This window comes from Micropterus salmoides, unplaced genomic scaffold, assembly GCF_014851395.1.
Source record: "Micropterus salmoides isolate LMB-PRFRI ecotype aquatic unplaced genomic scaffold, ASM1485139v1 Ms_hic_scaffold_2, whole genome shotgun sequence".
NCBI classification, from domain to species: Eukaryota; Metazoa; Chordata; class Actinopteri; order Centrarchiformes; family Centrarchidae; genus Micropterus; species Micropterus salmoides.
The window spans coordinates 35,852,157-35,872,722 of NW_024041150.1; the positions used below are offsets into that span (position 1 = coordinate 35,852,157).

Genomic DNA, 20,566 nt, shown 5'->3' on the forward strand with positions numbered 1-20,566 from the left:
GCCCCCCAGCACATGTGGGGCTTTCCAGTGCTTTAATCCATCTGTGACTTTTGAGGGGCTTGAACACCCAGATTCAAAATAGTCAAACTATTGTGCCCATACTTGTTATGGAAAATTTTTTAGATTGTTGTAAGGGGTGGGGATGGCGCATGCTTTTGGTGTGACAAACCTGGGTTCAATCCCCCATTGTGTCCCTGAGCAAGATATTTAATCCCTAGTCGCTCCAGAGGCGTGCGACCTCTGACATGTATAGCAATTGTAAGTCGCTTTGGATAAAAGCGTCAGCTAAATGAATAAATGTAAATATTAGGCTACATTTTATTATTAAATAGATTGTATGTGTCCCAATAAATTGTGTCATTTTGTAAAGTTTACAATATGGAAACACCAGCAAATGGTTTTGAAAGGTTGATTTCTTTTTATCAATTAATGTGTTGGAATGGAAATTAGTTCCCATTTTCACTACCATTAACACATATCAGATTTTTGAATTTCTTTTTATTTGTGTTAAAACAGCAATGCTTGAGAAATAAACGCTTAAGAGGGAAAATAGACATAGGTCTAACTCCCAATACCATAGTTGCCAATTCAAGTAATACAGTATGAACATTTAATATAAAATGTTCTGACATCACATGAAGGCCGCAAACATCAGCAGAACCAAATGTGCCCAAGAATCTGCGTGCTATTGTTTGGAGTTCTGTCATTGACGTGAGCTGAGGAGGCGTATTCATCTTGTTGCTCGGGACGATGGATGTATCTCTCTACTGTTGACATCTTCAGCATCAACCTTGTAAGTGGTTTTCAAAACATCTTGAATTTCCTCTAAATGAGAGACCGTTTCCTCTTCCTCCACAAACCCCGCACATCTGCCTTAACCGGGAAAAGCAGCCGTCTCACCTGGAGGCCCAGACACAGGTGTCCCAAAAGTGAAGTGGTGGAAGAAGTATTAAGAACCTTAAATTAAGTAAGTCGCAGTAGTACTAAATACCACACTGTGAAAATACTCCAAAATACTGTGAAAGTCCTGCATTCAAGACCTTACAGTAGGTAAGTGTGTAAAGTGTCAGAATTAAAAGTACTTATGCAGAAAAATGTTCCCTGTCAGTGTTTTACTATATACAGTCCTATACTCAAGTGTAAGCAAAAGTACAACTAACCTGGAGTTGGTAGACTTAGTTGCACTCCACTACTGACCAAAAGTGCCGGGTTCATGCCAAATGTTATAGCAATTTGATAACTTACTGGGAAATCGCAATATCGTTGTCGCAATTTTGTCTTTGGGGGGGAGGGGACAGTGTTAAATGTACTGTAGTCCCACAAATGACCACTGGGTAGGAGCACTGAGGCGGGTAAACAGTACAGCTTTGAGAAATAGCAACCAGTCCTTAAAACAAATCAGAAAAGCAGCTTCCTGTTCAGACAACTGCACGAATGCATTGAGTCTGAATGGCTTACAGGGTTTCCTCTCACTAGCAACTTTTTTAGGCTTCTTTTTGCAAAGTTTGAAGCTGGAAGAGGAAAGGATGAATGAAAGGAAAATCACAAGGAAGCCACATTCGGCAGGAAGTCAGGGAAAAGTTATAGATATAGCTGTAGGAGAAAGGACAGGAGAGATGAACTGAGGGGAAAACAATCATTTCAGCAACAGGTTGAAAATTATAAGCTTATAGGAGACGACAAGTATAATGGAAATAATTATAAAGCATTACATTGGTTTATTTATTTATGGTTATCCAATTCATTTGTCAAGTCTTTAATTCCTTTATATGTAATTGGACAGTTAAAATCAAAATAGACTGAATTACTAAGCATTTCATCAATTGACATTGAAATTTGCAATAAGAAATCATTTATTAACTTATAAATTAATACAGCATAAAATAGGTCAAATTACTGGGATTTGTAGAAACAACATCAATAAAGTCAATAAATACATACTTTTAGTAATTTAGTCTATTTATTTACGGATTTATTTTTAAAATTATCATCAAATCCTGTCCTTATTTTCCAGTTAGAGATCAATGAATGAAACGCTTCATAATTATTTTCATGTTGCAAAACCTTTTCTAACCTGAAGAAGAATGAACACACAGAGCAACAGGTCAAGGTCTCGTCTCTTTGCCCAAATGTTCTTCTTTTACTTCATTCATCGTTTAATGAATACAGTGAGAGACAAATAAATACAGACAGAACAGCGGCTAAAGGGGAAGAGGAGGGGGAGAAGGAAAACCGGAGAGGAGAGGAAGAAGAGGTTCGAGTGTGTAAAGTCAGGAGAACGGAGGAGGAGGCGCCGGTTTGGAGCAGGACCAGTCGATCCTTCTGAACCCCTTAAAGTCCTGTAGTGAGTGAAAACTGGAGCCACAAGGCAGAACTCGTTTTATTCTGTAAACAACTTCATCTGTTGTTATCTTTGTCATCCTACAAGCCCAATTCTACTGAGCGTAACGGCAACTGGGTGCTTTTCAAGAACTAACAACTCAAGTAAAAGTCTCATGTGTTAACGGTGATGCGGGTTGAGGAACTGAGCGGTCTGTAAGGAGGGAAAATGCCGGGAACAAAAGACGATGCGAGAGAGCCCTCACTCACAATCTCCCAAAGATAACAGGAACATACTTAAATCATTAAAAAGAATACAAAAGTTGCCTCGTTGCCTTTGTTTTTTTTGTTAGTTTTTACTTGAAAAAATACTTTAAAAAGTAACAAATCAACAGAAAACAGTAGTGGTGGACGTTTGAGCTCGACCCGACAGAAGGCATGTTCAAAACAAAACAGAATAACTAAGCGTGCACACATTCATTCAGCACACTGAAACTTCTAGAGACATTTCAAACATGCCTTCTTATCTGCCGAGCTCTGGGGTGAACACACACACATGACTTCAGGGTCGGTTTTTTAATATGACTAAGGAGAAGAACGTTAGCAGAAGGGGGGAGTGGACGCTGCCATGTCGATATTAAGACTTGTCTGCTGATTTGAGGAGGTTTTCTTTGCTCCTTCTCTTCACGTCCCAGTTGTAGACTCGTGCCATGTCTGAAGGGAGCAGTGAGTTAAAGAACAGCAGCAGTATTTTAACTGTATAATGCAGTAGAGCTGGAGGAGTACAGGAGGTGTAGTTTCCAGTTTCTGACAGTTATTTTTAACCAGTATGGCTGATTGATTCTGGCAGGATATTTAAACCCATTTTAGAAGCATTTGGCAATTTTCAAAGAAAAAGTAGCAATACTCAAGTAAAGTAGTAACGTCCCGCAGTAAAAATCTTAGCAAAGTACAAAGCAAAATAAACTAGAAGTACTCATTATGCAGATCCGCCATAATCACATACATTATATTACTGGTTTCTAATTAATGGAGCATTTACGTGTACATTGCTTTAATGTTGCAGTTGGTAAAGGCCAGGCTCATTATAAACCCTTTACTCCTGACACAGCTGTAAAATATACAATACTACAAGGATTATTGGACATCATACTACTACTACTACTACTACTAATAATAATAATAATAATAAGGGTGATCGTGGATGTTGAGCAGAACTAAAGACGCATGAATAGGATTCGTGTGGTGACATAAACAAAGTGCTCTGATGCTAGCAAGGCTATTTTGCTAACCTGAATCTTGTTTATTTCAACTGCCTGTATTGTTGTTGTTGTTGTTAAAAATGAAATCCACTTTTGCTGGCAATTCTGAAAGGGGGGGGTGACAGAAAAAGTTTGATAACCACTGATTTAATCCATCAGTACAAATGCAACACCAAGGGTTCGCCACCATTTTAGACGGCATCAAATGCTCGGGACTCGTTTAATGACTTTCCTCCTGGGGAGCTAAATCTTTAATAATATGGGATGCGTTGATCTGCCGCAGTATTTAAAAACAGAGCTGTAGACTCTGTTTAAACATTATGCATTTTTTTTTAATAATTCAAGCTTTATTAAACAAAAATAATGATAAGATCAGTAAGACCATTTGTATTCTGACTACGTATCATGGTCATGATTTTATCCATGCATACAAAGACAATACCAAGGGTTTTGCCAGAGGATGTCACAATTTTTGATTGTATCAAATGCTCCAAACTATTCAACGCAACTGCTTCAGAGTGATTCACAGATTCAGAAAGCTTTGTTTCCCCCATCACTAAGGAAAACAACGAGTTTGTATCACAAAAACAGCTCTGCAGAACAGGTTGAATCAGTAGTGGACTACATGGTGGAAGGATACTGACTTCGGTGGTGGTGAACTGGTCTCGCAGGAAATCCAGATCGTCCTCGAGTGTCTCTAGGTTACGAGATGCTGTTGAAAGGTTCTTCTCTAGGAGAGCCTGGGCTTCATCGATGTCGTACTCTAACATGACGTTAGCCTTTTGGGGAAAATGTTGGAGGTTAAAGCTTCCAGAGGTCAAGACGACAACAGACTCAGCGCATGACCTCTCCTGAGCATCACCATTACTTCATTCATCATGCTTAAGTGTACATTTTTTGTTTTAAAAGTGAGCTTTCAAAAGTCTACCCACATATTCCATGCTCGTCTGTTCCTTCATCCGTCCCCCGTATAATTGCTCTCAGACATGGTTTTGTGATGAAAGGCTACACACCAGTAAATAACTTACCCCTAACCATAGGCAGACTTTATTGGTGGGCGGCACTAAGGCCTTGCAGTAAACATTGTCAGCCAATAGGAAGTGTGTTTCCATGGGGTCTGTGGTCTCCTGGGAAAAGAAAACATTACAGAAAACTGGTCAGAAGGCCTCCATTAATAATTGTTTTATCACACTTACCTGGCTTTCGAGGTAACTGCTCAGATACACAGAGACAAGCAGCCTATATTTATTTTCATTTAAAAGTTTTAAGAGTTTTAATCTTAAGGGAATCTTTAAGTTCATCAGGAAACAATTTAGTGAGTTTATACAGTGACATGTATCAATATATGCAGAACTGTTGTTTTTTACGTTTTTGAATAACATAATACTATATTTTAATTTCTGGTCATTTACACGACCTATCCCTCATCAGATGATTCACATTCAGACACATAAATCAGCAACAAATCATAAAACCAAATTCCAATATGTATACACATATTACAACCAGGTTTACTGTTAAATTCCAACATGTTTGGAAAAACAGATTACAGCCCGTTTGTTTACAAAGACGATAAGCACCTTTTTCTTCTGCATGTGCCTTAGGATTTCTAGCGTCTGTGTGATTTGTGGAATCTGGCTTTTCAACCTGCACATTAAGAGAAGAAAAACGTTTTAGTCAAGTAAGTACGTAAGGCATTAATGAAGTCATTACATGATTACACAGCCAAATGCAATGTGGATGTTATAACAGCATGCTGTGAATTTCTGTACACGAAGGTGAGGCTAACTTCAAACAACAACATTTTCAAAGTGGCTCAAAAGATATTATAGTTATAAGTGATGATTTTAATTATTAAATGTTCGTCCACTTGCTAATGACTAAAGTCTGCTGTACACAGAGTGATTTTGGGCTGACCGAAGATGACACTTGATAGATCGGTGGTGAAATCTTTTGTTGTAAATCCAAAACAGTGATTTATAAATGGCCTTTAACAGCAAGTCCATTGCCGGTCGAAAGACAGCCTGCGACAAAATTCTTACATTTAAGACCAAAGTGTCACAAAATTACTGTTTTTACTACGTCTACACTCAAACCAATCGAAATACGACATGAGATGATGCAGAATACATTGACCTATCCAACGAAGGTTAAAATCAAGGGCAACTGGACTTGGTTGAAGATACTGGAAGACGTTTCGTCCCTAATCCGAAGGACTTCTTTAGTTCTGACTGACTGGCAGGGAAACTCAGCTATTTAACCTCAGTGGGGTCGTTATCCCAAACGCAACAACATTGTGATTCCATATGTGTCTGGAGTATCAGAGAAACTCAGGAGGATTTTCAACAAACATAACATCCCTGTGTTTTTTAAACCCAAGAACACACTAAGACAGATGCTGGTACACCCCAAAGACCGCACACCCAAACACAAGAAAAGCAATCTAGTGTATGCGGTCCAATGCAGTGAGGAATGCACAGACCTGTATATTGGGGAGACTAAACAACCACTACACAAACGCATGGCTCAACACAGAAGGGCCAACTCCTCAGGTCAAGACTCTGCAGTCTACTTACATCTGAAGGACAGAGGACACTCGTTTGAGGACCACCAGGTGCACATTTTAGACAGAGAAGATGGATGGTTTGAAAGAGGTGTCAAGGAAGCCATCTACACCAGGGTTGAGAAGCCGTCATTGAACAGGGGAGGGGGTCTACGCCACCACTTATCCCCCACTTACAATGCTGTCCTTTCATCACTTCCCAGGAAACTCAACAAACGTAACCTCTTGGCCTCAGGTGAAGATACCAACGATGGTTGTTCAGTCTTGGCCACCGGTAGTCTTAACGACTGTAACGACTGTCGTCACAGCAACCAGTAACACTAACGAACCAGCAGTATCGATGACCCGGGCCAACGACCCCACTGAGGTTAAATAGCTGAGTTTCCCTGCCAGTCAGTCAGAACTGAAGAAGTCCTTTGGATGAGGGACGAAACATCTTCCAGTATCTTCAACCAAGTCCAGTTGCCCTTGATTTTAACCTTTGTTGGATAACTATGACCTGGATGACTGAGAATCTTCATAGACAATACATTGACCTGTATCCAAACTATAAGCATCATGTTTAAACATATCTAAATAAACATGTGTCAGCTCTATGGCCAGTGCCATTTTTAAAACATGAGAGCTCAGATGCAATAAACTCAGATCTCCGTTATCATACCAGGAACCTTGAGAGCCGAATGTGCTGCTTTTCTGGACATGTACGTAGAAAATTCTGGGATTTTAAATACGTAACCATAGAGTTTGATACAGTACGCATAATGTGTTGGGGAAAAAAGATACATCAGATTTCACCAGCTCTTAATGTAACAAATACAGAATATTACCCAGTTAATTTTCTTTTGACAGTATGAGGGTAAGTCCCTTTCCAAGGGTAAGAAGTCCTAGTCAGACTTCTTTCAGCCCGTTATACAGTGTGTTTTTTTTTTTTAAATAATGCAGTCCTGGCCGTACATGTGAACATAGGAAACTGAACCATTAAAGACATACCCCAGAGTCAGTATATTTTATGTGAGTAGACGAGGTGTCTTGGTGTTACCTGAGTTTCTTTTGAGACAGGTTGAGCTCCATGTATTTATATTTCTGGTACTGTTCGTCCAGTTTCCTCAATGCTGAATCTGCCGTCTCGTTGCCTGGCTGCTTCATAAAAGAGTCGACATCCTCCTGTAAGATCGAGCAGAGGAGAGAGCACCAAAAAAAAAAGAGTTCAGAAAAACAAAAAAAACACCACTCAATCAACAAACAATGGAACAATGGAAAACAGCAATAATTAAGATTTAGGCTTCAACAACTCAACTCTCCTGCTCAAAACCTTGTTGTAGTCAGTGTGAAATTAAAAAAACATATGCTTTTATATTGTGAAAATAGCTTGATCTGATGCCATGCAAACGTACTTGTAAAGTATGCGTTACAAAAGGATACATGAAGCCAATATGATGATTACTAATGAGTAGTGGAGAAGGGGTAGGATTAAATAAGCTTATACTTCTTCCTTAAAAAAAAAAAAAAAATGTTTGAAATGAAGCTTTCATTCATTCAACTTCCTTGACGGGACACTGAGACAGATACTGGTTGTGAAAAATTCCTCCTGCGTGATCACCTGCTGACAAAACAACTAGTACTGCTTTATTCTATGTGTGGCAAGAAGCGACGTGTTCTACACCAAATACGGGAGTAAATACTCTTTACTCTAGGGGTTTTCAAAGTCCGAGACTGTGGGCCTCCCCTTTCAGATAAAGGTTGATAAAGGAGCCCCTCCTTTAGTTTACTAGGTCAGTTTTGCTCCTGGATGCCTAAGGGATCATGTTTATGTTATATGATCACACAGACAGACAGATTAAGCCAAAACAGCTAAATATTGCTGTTTGACAGAACAGACCACACCTAACACATAATCAAAACTACTGTACAGCTGAACTCTCTCTCTCTAACCAAAACACACACATTTAGATACCTCCTTTTGATCTTAAGTAATGTAATTTATTTTAATTGAAACCCTCTGCTTTAATCGTCCTGGGACTCTTTGCTGGGCTCCAACCTGACATGCGCCAGAGCTGCACCTGGAAGTTAAGATGTTCATTCAGTGCAACAACCTGCGTGTTTAAAGGAGCACAAAATTCAACCTGTACTTGTTACAATACTGAATTATGCCTGCCAGTCTGAACGCGTTGTTAAACTGTGTATAGTTTTAATATTAACATTTAATAAAGGATGTCGTGAGGAGGAGATGCAGCTAACGCTATTTTAAATGACAGCAATAGGTTTATTAGCGAACAGCTCAGGGTTAACTGGCTAACTAAAACACTTTAAAAGCCTAAAGACGAAACGAGGTAAACTGAAAATAAGAAGCAGCTAGCGTTAGCTCACAGACACTGTTAATGACCATAGATGGACGTGAGCAGCCGCCCAGCCTGCACACACAGCAGGATTTACTCACTTAGCTCTGTTGCTAATTCAGCTAACTAGCTCGTAACCAGCACACAGGCTACAGGAATAAAAAGTGTGTTTTCTGCGGTCTAAGCCCGTTGTCGACAGGTGATAATGTGAAAAATGTCAGGTTTTACGCACCACAAACACGGCTTCAGGGATCCCGAGGTGCTTTTTCTTTGTCGCCTGTACGGCATTGCTGTTGTCTATGGTCGCCGCCATCTTGGAGAGAGGCTGCTCCTTCCTTCCTTACGTACAAGTCCGGGCGTCAACCGTCTGGAGAGCAGCGCGCAGGCTCGGGCGCCTCTAGCGGCCGCAGGCTGCAACTGCTGTTAGTACTACTGCCGTCAGGAAACTGCTGGAGTTTGGTCTTAGTTTTTAGTTTTTGTTCAGTTTTCTAGTTAGATTTATGGTAGCCTGTTTGTTTTCTTTGGTGTCCAAAGGTTTTGTTTTGCAGTATTACAAAGTAATTAAGTACATTTACTCAGGTATTCTAAATGTAGAGTATTTTAAGTCTACTTGTGGCAAATACTGTTACTCCTCTACATTTTTTCATTTATTTGCTTGTTCCTTTGCAGATTAATTATACAAAATACAACCAACAAATAATTGATAAATAATTGATTGAATGATTGAATGAACATAATTATTAGCCTATTATTATCTTGAAAAGGCAGTGAAAGGGCTGCTAGCAGCTTCTAATCACATCACAATTATATATAGGCTACAATATACAATGATGTCAATCCATAAACATTCCGCTATGCAATTCAACTCTTTCAATCACAATATTCATGCTACAATATATAACAAAGTTCATTAAATTAAAACAAATTTAAATTAATCCACACAATCATAATAATTGACAATGCTATTATAATGCTAAAGTGCCATTCCTAGAACAACAGCCCATTAACTATACCGTTCATACTGGTAATTTATAAGGGCAGAGAGTCACTTTTAAAATGAAGGTGAAGAGTTAATCATCTTAATGATGATTGGTAGCCCTTTCTACAGCCAAGTACATGAAGGGGTCCTTTCCCATACAGCTCTTGAACCTGAAGGGAACCAAATTAGTTGTAAGTCTACTCCCTCTTGTGGTGTTATATATGTATTCCCAAATTCTGGTAAAACAAAAATACTGCATAGGGTTCACAGTTACTTTGGAACAACATTATCAACAATCCTGTGAGTTAGACACATTTTTACTTAAGATCTACAGAAGAGGATGAGGGTCACGTGTTTATTTGAGTTCTGAGATTAAACTTAGAACTCAAATACTTTTTTCACATGGACCCTCATGCCATGTTGCAGAAAAAATCTTTCTCCGTGAGTTTACTGCAGTAACAACTTCTATTACAGTGAAGGCTGTCCTCCAAGAACACTGGGATTTCAGTGTGCAGTGCAAAAAAGCCTCTCCTGCACATCCATCTGATCACAGCGTGCAACTGTAAAGCCCCATCCCAGCTCCTACTTAATCCAAAAAGGCAACAAACTTCCTATTATTGAGAGACCGGTTCTCACCTCCCACCTTGGTAACTAAATCCATGACATGGCTGAAGTTCATTATCTTGGCACAGAGGTCATCCTTTGAAAACCATTCTCACAAAGAATACCCACATTCCCATATAGTTGGCTAACAATATTTAACCCATGTATGATGCAGTTCAATATTGAACAGTCAATGTTCTCGTTCTGTTCATACAAAGGTTTGACTGAAACTAACATGAGACTTCAGCAATCTGGGTTAGACAAATCAAGTGGTATCTTCCAAAGTTAAGGTTGTTTACTTTTCACTGCAGCTTAGTAAGGAATGTAGTGTAGATACATTTATATTCTCTGTATATTCTTATCTTTCACCATGGCTTAGTTGTTCTTTAAAATGATCGTTGGAAGGTTTTGTTTAGATGTGGGTCTTGCTGTAATCCAGTGTTTCTTAAGAAATGTTTTGCTCAGTGCTTTGTGAAACGTCTGCAAACTAGTAATACAAGTTGGTGTAAGCTAAAATTGTCCTAGGAAAAAAGCCTGTCATTGTACTCAAGTAAAAATAGTTAGGAATGTGGTTTTGTGTTCATGTTTTCCTGTTTAGTCTGCTTTCATAGGTTTGGTTTTGTGTTCTGTAAGCTTTAGTCCTTTGCCTTGTGTATTCCCATGTACTTAACTTCCTGTTTTATTCTGAAGTTGTCTGTGTTTAGCCTTGCTTCCTGTTCTGTTCTACTTAATATGATCCATCTGTTTTCTGTTCCTGCCCCGCTCATTTGCCTCACTTCCTATTGCCCGTGTTACGTCCAGTCGTTGCTGGTTTATTGTGGTTGTTTCGTGGAGCTGTCTTGCTCTGTCTCCTGCATTCTGTGTATCCGCCTGTGTTTGGATGTATGTACTCTGTGCTTTTGTTTTTTTTCTTCCGGACTCAGCCACTGCCTGTAAGTTAGCTCGCTTTGATTTAATAAATCACTGAACTCAGCTCCAGTGTCTAGTGTTTTGGTCCTCAACTTACTCACATATACTGCAGCCCCCTTACAAAAATGTACTTAAAAGTATAAAAATAAAAGTACTAATTTTGCAGAAAGATGGTCCCATCAGTTTTTATTTTTATATATGATTTTTTTTACTGCTGCATTAAGTTTCATGATGCATTTTACTGCTCCAGATGTTTGCAGTTGAGCTCATGTTTACTACTTTATACTACACTGTTGGGTAGTTTAATTTACAGCAATGCATCGTATCTTGTGGGTATATGAAAAATTGTAATCTGAAATGTAACTAGTAACTAAAGCTGTCAGACAAATGTCAATGAAATAAAAAGTAGCTACCATATTTGACATTTGTAGTGGAGTAAAAACAGCATGAAATGGCAATACTGAACGCAAGCACTTGTACCTTGATAGATAGATAGATAGATAGATAGATAGATAGATAGAGGTGTGTGACAGACATATATATATATATATATATATATATATATATATATAATTTTTCACCTTTACATTTGACAGGACATTTTTTCTCTGCCTTTGTACGTGGGGTGCAATCTAGCTTGGTGTCTGCGTTTGACTCTAAACCCCCAGTTTCCTGTGTCACATTTGACAGCTTCATGCAGGAGTAGTATTCAGATACTTTATGTATTACATTTAGCTTCTTAAGCACACTTAGGTGGCGGGAGTAATTGGTTGTTGCTTGCTGGCATTAAAATGGAGAGGCAGGGTTTCAAAGAGAAGGCAGACAACGTGGTCCTGGAGCACAACAGAGAAGGCATTATTCACGGGAAATATTCAACAGTAGAGTCACAAGCAAGAGATTTCACAAGTGAGGTCTGCCAGGTAACTATTAATGTATCTGACCAAACAATCTGGTGCTGAGTGGCGGAAGAACCTGTGTAGATATACTGCAGCTGATGAGAGGCAGATATTCTATAAGATCATCATGTTTGTAGCGTTGCTGTTTTGTGAGAACCACATCTCTGAAGTCACTTTTACAGTCCTGTTTTCAGAATGACGATGCATACATGGGGCACTTAATAAGTGGGGGGTATGAGGTCTTCTCGTCACTCGCTGGTGTCGCTGCCGCAGCGAAGTTGCTTTCAGGGTGAGTCCGACAGCAGAATATCTCTCTTGTAAATGTGTAACCACTGACATAACAAGACGTTCAAGATGTATTCCCCAGAGAAATAAACACTTTTCCACCAAGAAAGAGAACATCAATTTTCCAGAGTTTACACAGTAAACGCCATGTGGGAAAAATTTTAGAGATGATACTCTGACACATTTCCCTGAGGAATTTATTCTAATAAGCTTTGGCCCCATTTCTTCACCACCACGAACTATGTATAATTAGGTAAGTGAGGCACGTGACAACACATCTCTGTTCATTGAACAATATATAAGCAGTAACAGATATCCTATTAATCACATCTTCAGAGACGGAGTGAAGGAGGAAAAAAAGTCTGCTTGCCATCCCAACAGGAGTGATCGAGTGACAGAGATGGGAAGTAGAGTTAAACTTTTTCTTTAAAGACTTTAATGAAGATTTATTAACTCAACTAAGCTCAACTTTATTTATATAGAGGGTTGGGGTAAGGTCAGGTTGAGGTTAAGCATAGCAGAAAAAGACTGGTTGGGGATAGGGAAACATTTGTGCTCAGTAAAAGTAAGGGAAACACAAATCAGTGGTGAAGCAGACTTAAAAAAACAACGCCAGCATGCCACCTGTTACATAGTTGCATGGGTGGGGAAATTGGTTTGAATAGAGTGCATGAGGTCATCAGGTATGATGATGAATCAACTGATAATCTCATACGGTTAGTTGAGATGGTAGAAGTGCTTAAAGTTAGCAACTACATTATCTCCAATACCTGTTGCCATTGTTCGACTATCAGGTGATAAATAGTCAACATTTTACCTGCCATGTAATGTACCATCTGCACCTTTGCTACTAAATAGCAGACAGAAAACCTACTAATGCTCTGTGGAGTAAATCGTATTGTATGTGAGATAATCTGATAATGATGATAGTGATAATAAATAAATAAAAAAAGAAACCTTTTTTGATTAGGACATTGTTTCTCTGGCTTTGTGGGTTGTAAAAAATCCCAAATGATATTTCAACATCTTCAAAACATTATTTACATGATACCTTATATCAGTAAGAATGTAAACCTACACGTAGCTCTCTCTCTCCATGCATGTATTTAGTAGAGAAGAAATGCTTTAAGAAAATGTTTTGATTCAAAACGGTGATGTTCACTGCAGTGACAGAGCATGGTGGGACCCATGGACCCTTCGCCTCAGACCAAACTATGGTTTTCACCAATACATTTACAAACAATGGGAAAGCTTAGGATCGCACCTCAGGTAATTACATCAAATATGTTAGTTATATTTTACATACCAGGTTAAACTGTAGCTGTGTATCATAAATCATATAGAATAAAATGTGCATTTTATATCAAAAGTAGGTTTCTGGCGCTTAAAACAGAATCTTTGAGTCTGCTGGTTTATGGCTCAGGTCTTCAACCAATGCTTATTAGAAATGGGTCCATTAGATAGAGTCCTGTTAGTCCTGATGGGTCTAATCAGATGTTGGTCCCCCCCTGTCTCTCACTCTCAACCTGTTTATTTCATGAAGACAGTGAGACAGGTGAAAAGGTCAGAGGTCTGTCTGGGTGTGCAGGAAAAAGCAGAAGGTTTACACTGCGTTTTACTTGACCAACTTCACATCAACATCTTTTCAGTGAAAAAGACTCGCACGTGACCTAAGCGACTGTCCTTTAGATCACGTGCGAGTCTTTTTTACGAGCTCAGCTGATTAAAGTTATGAACAGAAATGTCCTCTTTGTCGCCTGTAACGTCAGTGTTGTGTAGAGAAGCAGTTCGTCAGTTTAACAGATCTCAGGTGACATAAGGTGGGACAGCTACTGCTCGCTCGCCTTCACACACGTAAGTAACTGAAAGCTTCTGTATGATTTATAGTTTGTGTTGAGTTAATTGTGTTTGACTGGAACATTTACTGTTTGTTTACACGTTAATTTAACGTCAACGCAGATCAGAAAATCGATTCAAAGCGGCACGAAGTTTTTATAGGTATTCAGTTGCTTATTGAACTCTTTTCATCTGAACCTGGAAAACCTCCTCCGGGAATTAAACTCCAGAGTTGTTTGGAGTTCGTAAATGACAAGACAATGAGGACACATTCAAACACTCTCTAACTTTTACTTTGTTTAACGCTTCTTTGTCGACATTTGTTTGGACAGATTATGTAGTAGCTGCGCAGTTTGTCCACAGAAGAATGTTAGCGGATGCTGAGTGTTTATAAAGTGCGCAACAAAATAATAGCTTCAACAGCGATGATTCAGTTTCTTTTAATTATTCAGCCAACACATTCAATATTGTAATGCAGCTGTGGAGGTTTCTCCAGATTTGTTTGTGTCGTGGAAATTGTATCTCGCTGGTGAGGGATTAAGCAAATAATTGACCAACCGTTGTCTTTTAAGAATTTATGAATAAAAGAGATTAAACAGAAGTACTAAAACGCATATACAGCAATGCAGAGACCTGCTGCCTAGGACAGCTTCGGGCATGTGGCCCCGAGCAAAGGGATGCATAACCATTTACACAGTCTCGGTTTCTATGTTTTTGGGAACTGATCCTCTCTCGGCCTTGCATAAAAATTCCAGGAGAGGAGAGGAACAAGTGGGGGAAAACACCAAAACAATCTCACAGCTCTGACCTAAACCCTAGTAGCCTAAATGTGTACGGACTAACATAAGGAGTATAGGAGAGGAAAGGTTAAGGATAAAAAACACAATACATATATATCTATAAGCCATAATAATAATAAAAGATTAAATGTAAGAGGACACAATTTTCTGCCATATAAGTCAGTGTCATAAATACAGCAGTTATTACACTGTTGTTGATCTGGATCAATGTCTAAGACCAGTGTGTTTATGGATCCTGAAAATGCATTTCCTAAATTATTACTGAATGTTCACATTTAATCACCTGGCCAACAGACTTCTTATGAATAACAAAAGGTTAGTATTTCATTATCTAATGACTTTATTGTGTAAATCTAGTAGCCAAACTGTAGAACATAAACTTGAACTCTAAACTCCCAGAAACAACAGTGAGGACATGAGCCGGATGAACCTATATAGCCTAACTTCAATGAAAACATTTACTCTCTTGTCTCACATGGGAAATGAACAGGGGTCTCCTGGTTGAAAGTCCAGTTTCTGGACCTCCATCCACCCCAACCACCTCTTTAATCTCTTTTCTATTAAATATTACCTATGCCATCCAAAAGTGATGCTAGTGCATTGAACTATGACGCTGTGGAGACTGATGCCACCGGGGCTTGACCAAGTGTCGATATATGACGAGTTGGGAGTGAGAACAGGTTGGACGTCCACAGTGCAGCTATATGAGGATGAACAGAGTTGTGTGTTTTGTTCTTCTATGTTTGAACAAATCTTCATGAGTCTGAACCGCTGAACAACCCTGTTCAGAGATGATGCAAACCATTGATGTGATGTGCACGTGGTGTCTTTGGTATTCATGGGAGAGTTTATAAAATGAGGACTGAGGAGTTCTACCCAAGACTTGATTTGAAAAATATTTAATTAGATTTTTGACAGATCTTTAAGAATTACAAACCTTAAAGGACGAACTTCTTCCTGATGAGGATTCACTTAAATACATTCAGGATACAAGTGATCTACAATCAGTCCTGTTTTTATACATTTAAATCTTCTTCCTCTAATAAAACTGTCTCCTCTCTGACAGGGAGAAGATGATCTGGATCCTTCTGCTCGTCGGCCTGACCTCCTCTGTCTCTGGTTAGTAGAGCTGCAACTGACTATTATTATCAATAATCATTATCTTTTGATCTGCATATTATTTTCTTGATTAATTGACTTATTATTTAGTCTTTGAAATGTTAAACAAAGTGGGGAAAATCGCCCCTTATGACTTCCCAGTGCCCAAAGTGACGTCCTTAAACTCCTGGTTTTCTTCAAGATTGGAGATTTACAGCCCAGCTATGGAGCTCTTCCCTGGGGGAACTTAGAGACAGATTGTGGACTTCTGGCTGTGGTTGATATTGTGGTCAAAGTAGCCAAGGGTGGGTCTTGGTGGGACTGTGGTCCTCATGCTCTGCCATGTCTGGCTGAGAGAGAGAGAGAGATAGAGATTAATAATAATATAATAATAATAATAGTAATAATAATAATAAATAATAATAATAACAACCAGGTTATTATATGTTGCTAAACATGATGAAATACTTTAATACTTTAACTTTTTATATTTGATAATTGATTACACTGATACTAGGGCCCTATAATTTCACAAGCTTGTTGAAGACTTTGTGGCTGTGGGAGGAGTCAGATATTCAGATTTTTATCTTTTTGTCAAAATAAGTGAATTCAGAGTTTTCAAACCAAATCACAACACAAGTATTACTTTCTTACTGTCCTTTACTACTATTTACTATTGAGGATGGTGATTTAGAAACAGGAATAGCTGTTTTGTTGGCTTTAGATGCCTACAGTAGACATTGTTAAAACCAAACTGCTTCAGTTTTGGGGGGGGGGAAGGAATATAAACCACATTATTATTACTATTAGTATCTTGTGTTGGTGGTAGTTGTAGTAGCCTCATAACTCAGTAACTCCAATAACCTGTATAATAATAAAAACAATTGTTATTATTATTATTCCAAATGTCATTCTGCAATAACGTCCTCGTAACACACTGGAAACCCTACACAATCATGTTTAGGGACGTTCGTAGATGATCTTTATGAGATGTGCAGGTGAAGTTATTTTTGTTTACAGTAGTTTGAAGGAATTTAAATCTGAAGTAATCTACCTTTTCTAAGACTCATAAATCTAAAATAATGGATCTAGAACACAATGAAAACTCTTGATGAGCCAAAAAGACTAAATAAAATAGAAACTGTTGGTGCACCTGCTGAAATTAGCAGGATATGATGGACACAGAGTTTTCTGAAAAGGCACATAACCTCACTGACAAAATAAAGTGGAGTAAATTACCTGTGAAGACCAGCAGGTGGCATAATAAACTTCATTATTACTTTGGGGACTCATCACTCTAAATACAATGACCATGGTAACAGCCCTTGTAAGTAGTTAGGGTTTTATATACAGATAGATTTTGTACATTTTATTGTATTTAGCCTACTTGTATTTATTTCTGTTCAATATTTCTGACTTTACTAATACAGTGTTATCTTTGCAGTGCTCACAGCACTAAAGTTACATTTAAAAACACTTTCTATGAACAGTGCTCCTGTCTATGAGTAATCAGACCTTTACTGTTAACACCTTTCACTTGAACAAGTCTTTTAAAAAAAGGAGTAAAAAATAGTCCTTGTGAAAATGGTTGAGATGATGTAGTTAAAAAAATGTAATCAATTTTTTTAATGCTCTGAGCACCAGAAACTAAATTCCATTCACCCCTACTAGCAGCATTTGTTATACAGGTAACCTGAAGGTTTTAATGCATTTCATTATATTCAAATGTGCAGAAATTACAGTATCTCACAAAAGTGAGTTCACCCCTCACATTTGTGTAAATATTTGATTATATCATTGTAGGAAAGTGTCATTTCTTCAGTGTTGTCACATGAAACGATATAATCAAATATTTACAAAAATCTGAGGGCTGTACTCACTTGTGAGAACGAAAATAAGCTGAAATGTTGTAAATGTTGAAATTTAAAACTAATTATCTGTCTGCAGGTGGTGAAGAAAATGCCACCACCTACGACGTGTATGATTATTCATCTTATTATGGAGAGGATGTGGGAGATTTCATTCCTTGCAACTACGACCATGTGGGAGATTTTGGCAGGGTTTTTCTGCCCACTCTATATAGTTTGGTTTTCATTCTCGGCTTCGTAAGTACGTATGTGAGTGAGTGAGTGAGAGAGAGTAAAGAGACCATTACTTTACAAAGCTGAAATGCATATGATACACAGTGTTCTTACAGATTTGACATTTCCCCCCTCTCTCAGGTAACAGCCTCGTGGTGTGTGTCCTGGTGAAGCACAGAAACCAGACTAACTTCACAGACATCTGCCTTTTCAACCTGGCTCTCTCCGACCTCTTGTTCGTCCTCACGCTGCCTTTCTACTCTCACTACTCTGTGGTCAGTGAATGGACTTTCGGAGACTTTATGTGCCGCTTCATCGCTGGCTTCCACAACATCGGGTTCTTCAGCGGCATCTTCTTCATCGTTGTCATGACGCTGGACCGCTACGTCGTCCTCATGCATGCGCAAGCAGTACCACGATATCGCACTCTGAGGAAAGGCATCGCTCTGACTGTGTTCACCTGGATGGTGAGCATGAGTGTCTCTCTACCGGCTTTTGTCTTTACAAAGTTGACAGTCGACTCTGGCGTGCTGCGCTGTGCCTACCTCCCTGAAAACGATGACTGGGAGACTTATGACCTCTTGGCAATAAACATACTGGGTCTTCTGATTCCCTTGTTGGTGATGGTAGTTTGCTACTCCAGGATGATCCCCACGCTAGTGAACATGAGGAGTGGAAAGAAGCACCGCGTTGAAAAGATGATCATGGCCGTAGCTGTGGCCTTTTTCTTATTCTGGGGTCCATATAACATTTGCCTGTTCTTGAGGTTTCTGAAATCTACAGGTAAATTACTGCTTGATTGCAAACAGGAAGGGCAGTTAATGGTGTCTGTAACAGTGACCGAGGCCTTTGCCTACACTCACTGCTGCCTGTACCCCATCATATACGCTTTTGTACGACAAACGTTTAGGAAAGAAGTCGTGCAGCTGCTGAGCAAATGTGTGCCTGGGATTCACTTTGCCAGAGATTTATCAGATAGCTCATTCAGGAAAAGCTCAGTCGTGTCCAGGTCCTATGAGATCACCTCCACTTTCATCGAGTAGGAGGTGGAAGTCAGATGTAATGTGCTTTACAGACATCACCTGCAGAGTATAACCAGTGTTAGTGTGTGAAGAATTAACCCAAACTGAGAAGCATGTCTACCTTATATTTCATGTATAACTGAAGTGTGTGTTCATTTTGTAATTTTTGTCATTTAAAGAGCTCATATTATTATTATTTGCAATAACATATGGTTTACCGAATAAAGGTCAAATTATGCTTTTTGTTTTTTCCCTTTACTTTTTTGTGTCATATATCTTTTTTTTTTTTTTTACATGTAATAGTTTAGCAAAGTAAAAAAGTCAGTTGAAAAAGAGTTACCATCTTCCACAGAAAACGCTGCTCCTGAACTGCCTGAAAACAGCTCAGTTGCCCAACAAGTGTTACAACCATACCCGGTCTCCCCTACATGAAACATAAAATACTGACTAGTCTATTATAGAGGAGAGATTGAAAAGAACATTGATACCACTTGTAAATATGATGCACACATGCAGCCAGATAGCATAGCATAGCATAGAGACTGCAAACAGGTTAACCATGGATCTGTTAATAAAACTCGCCTAGCAGCTCCACCTGCTGTTTATGGTATTGTTTACAGACAGCTATCAAACGGTCTGACAGCTTCTGTTCTCATCAGAATTTTTCTCTCATGTGTGAAATGAATTTCACATTAGTGAGTTTTGTTGTTCAGTTCTGGTCCAAACTTTAATCTAAAATAAAAACAGGTAGACTGTGTTTCTGTCGACTCTGCTTGTGGTTTACACGTTTTAACTTGATCTGATGCGTCTTCACCTTCACTTTCACTTTCGTTCAGGTCCCGTGACTCTCTGTCACGAGCTCAGCTGCGAATTGTAAACAAAAACATCTTATTAATGCTCTGATCGCAGTGCAGAGAAGCAGTTCATCAGTTTAACAGATTAAGTCTCTCAGGTGACATAAAGTGAAAGCTGCTGCTCGCTCGCCTTCAAACATGTAAGTAACAAAAATCTTCTGTTTACAGTGTGTGTTGTTTTAATTGTGTTCAACTGAAACATTTACTGTTTGTTTACACGTGACTGACGCACATATTAATTAAAGGTCGACGCAGATCAGAAAATCGATTCAAAGCGGCCCAAAGTTTTATATTCGGTTCTTTATTGAACTCCTTTGATCTAAACCTGTTGCTTTGTGTGAGAGAGAAAGTGTTGGACCACATGAGCAATGTCTAGTATCTCTTTCCCTCTCTCTCCTTATTATTTATTTATTTATCTAAAAAAAATAACGTAAAGACAAGTTCGTTTTGGTTTTGTGTGTGTGTGTGTGGTGGGGGTCTGATTCCGGTCTACTGCATACAAATATCCTAACTTCCCTGCCGCTGCGCCAGCCGTAGCTACGTGGGATTGAATTACAAATAGCCTAAATCTTCACCCTTTTCGTTGTCAACTTTATTTTAGATGATGCTTTCATACAAAATGACTTCTGTAGCTTTTAGTGAAGCAGCTGTTAAAATAACACAAATATCCCGCTCCACATGTGATCATAACTTCTTAGATCAGCAGTCTGTCTCTGAGTGGCA

At 38.8% G+C, this 20,566-nt stretch overlaps 2 protein-coding genes across 3 annotated transcripts; one reads left to right on the plus strand and one right to left on the minus strand.

The window, feature by feature from the left end:
* Positions 1-481: 481 nt before the first annotated feature.
* On the minus strand, positions 482-8,864 carry vbp1 (von Hippel-Lindau binding protein 1). The gene is made up of 6 exons (XM_038731033.1): positions 8,713-8,864; positions 7,184-7,308; positions 5,162-5,228; positions 4,610-4,708; positions 4,222-4,360; positions 482-3,033 (listed from the first exon to the last, which is right to left on the minus strand). Exons 1-6 carry the CDS (start codon positions 8,791-8,793, stop codon positions 2,957-2,959), a joined length of 588 nt encoding a protein of 195 aa, XP_038586961.1. The 5' UTR covers positions 8,794-8,864; the 3' UTR covers positions 482-2,956.
* A 4,987-nt stretch (positions 8,865-13,851) lies between these two features.
* LOC119912931 (probable C-C chemokine receptor type 3) lies at positions 13,852-19,232 on the plus strand. 2 transcript variants are annotated; one of them, XM_038732212.1, is made up of 4 exons: positions 13,852-14,006; positions 15,855-15,907; positions 17,834-17,995; positions 18,109-19,232. In XM_038732212.1, the coding sequence occupies exons 2-4, from the start codon at positions 15,862-15,864 to the stop codon at positions 19,008-19,010; spliced, it is 1,110 nt and encodes a 369-aa protein (XP_038588140.1). In that variant the 5' UTR covers positions 13,852-14,006; positions 15,855-15,861; the 3' UTR covers positions 19,011-19,232. The 2 variants fall into 2 exon arrangements, with proteins under 2 accessions (XP_038588140.1, XP_038588141.1); XM_038732213.1 differs by lacking the exon at positions 17,834-17,995.
* The last annotated feature ends 1,334 nt before the right edge of the window (positions 19,233-20,566 follow it).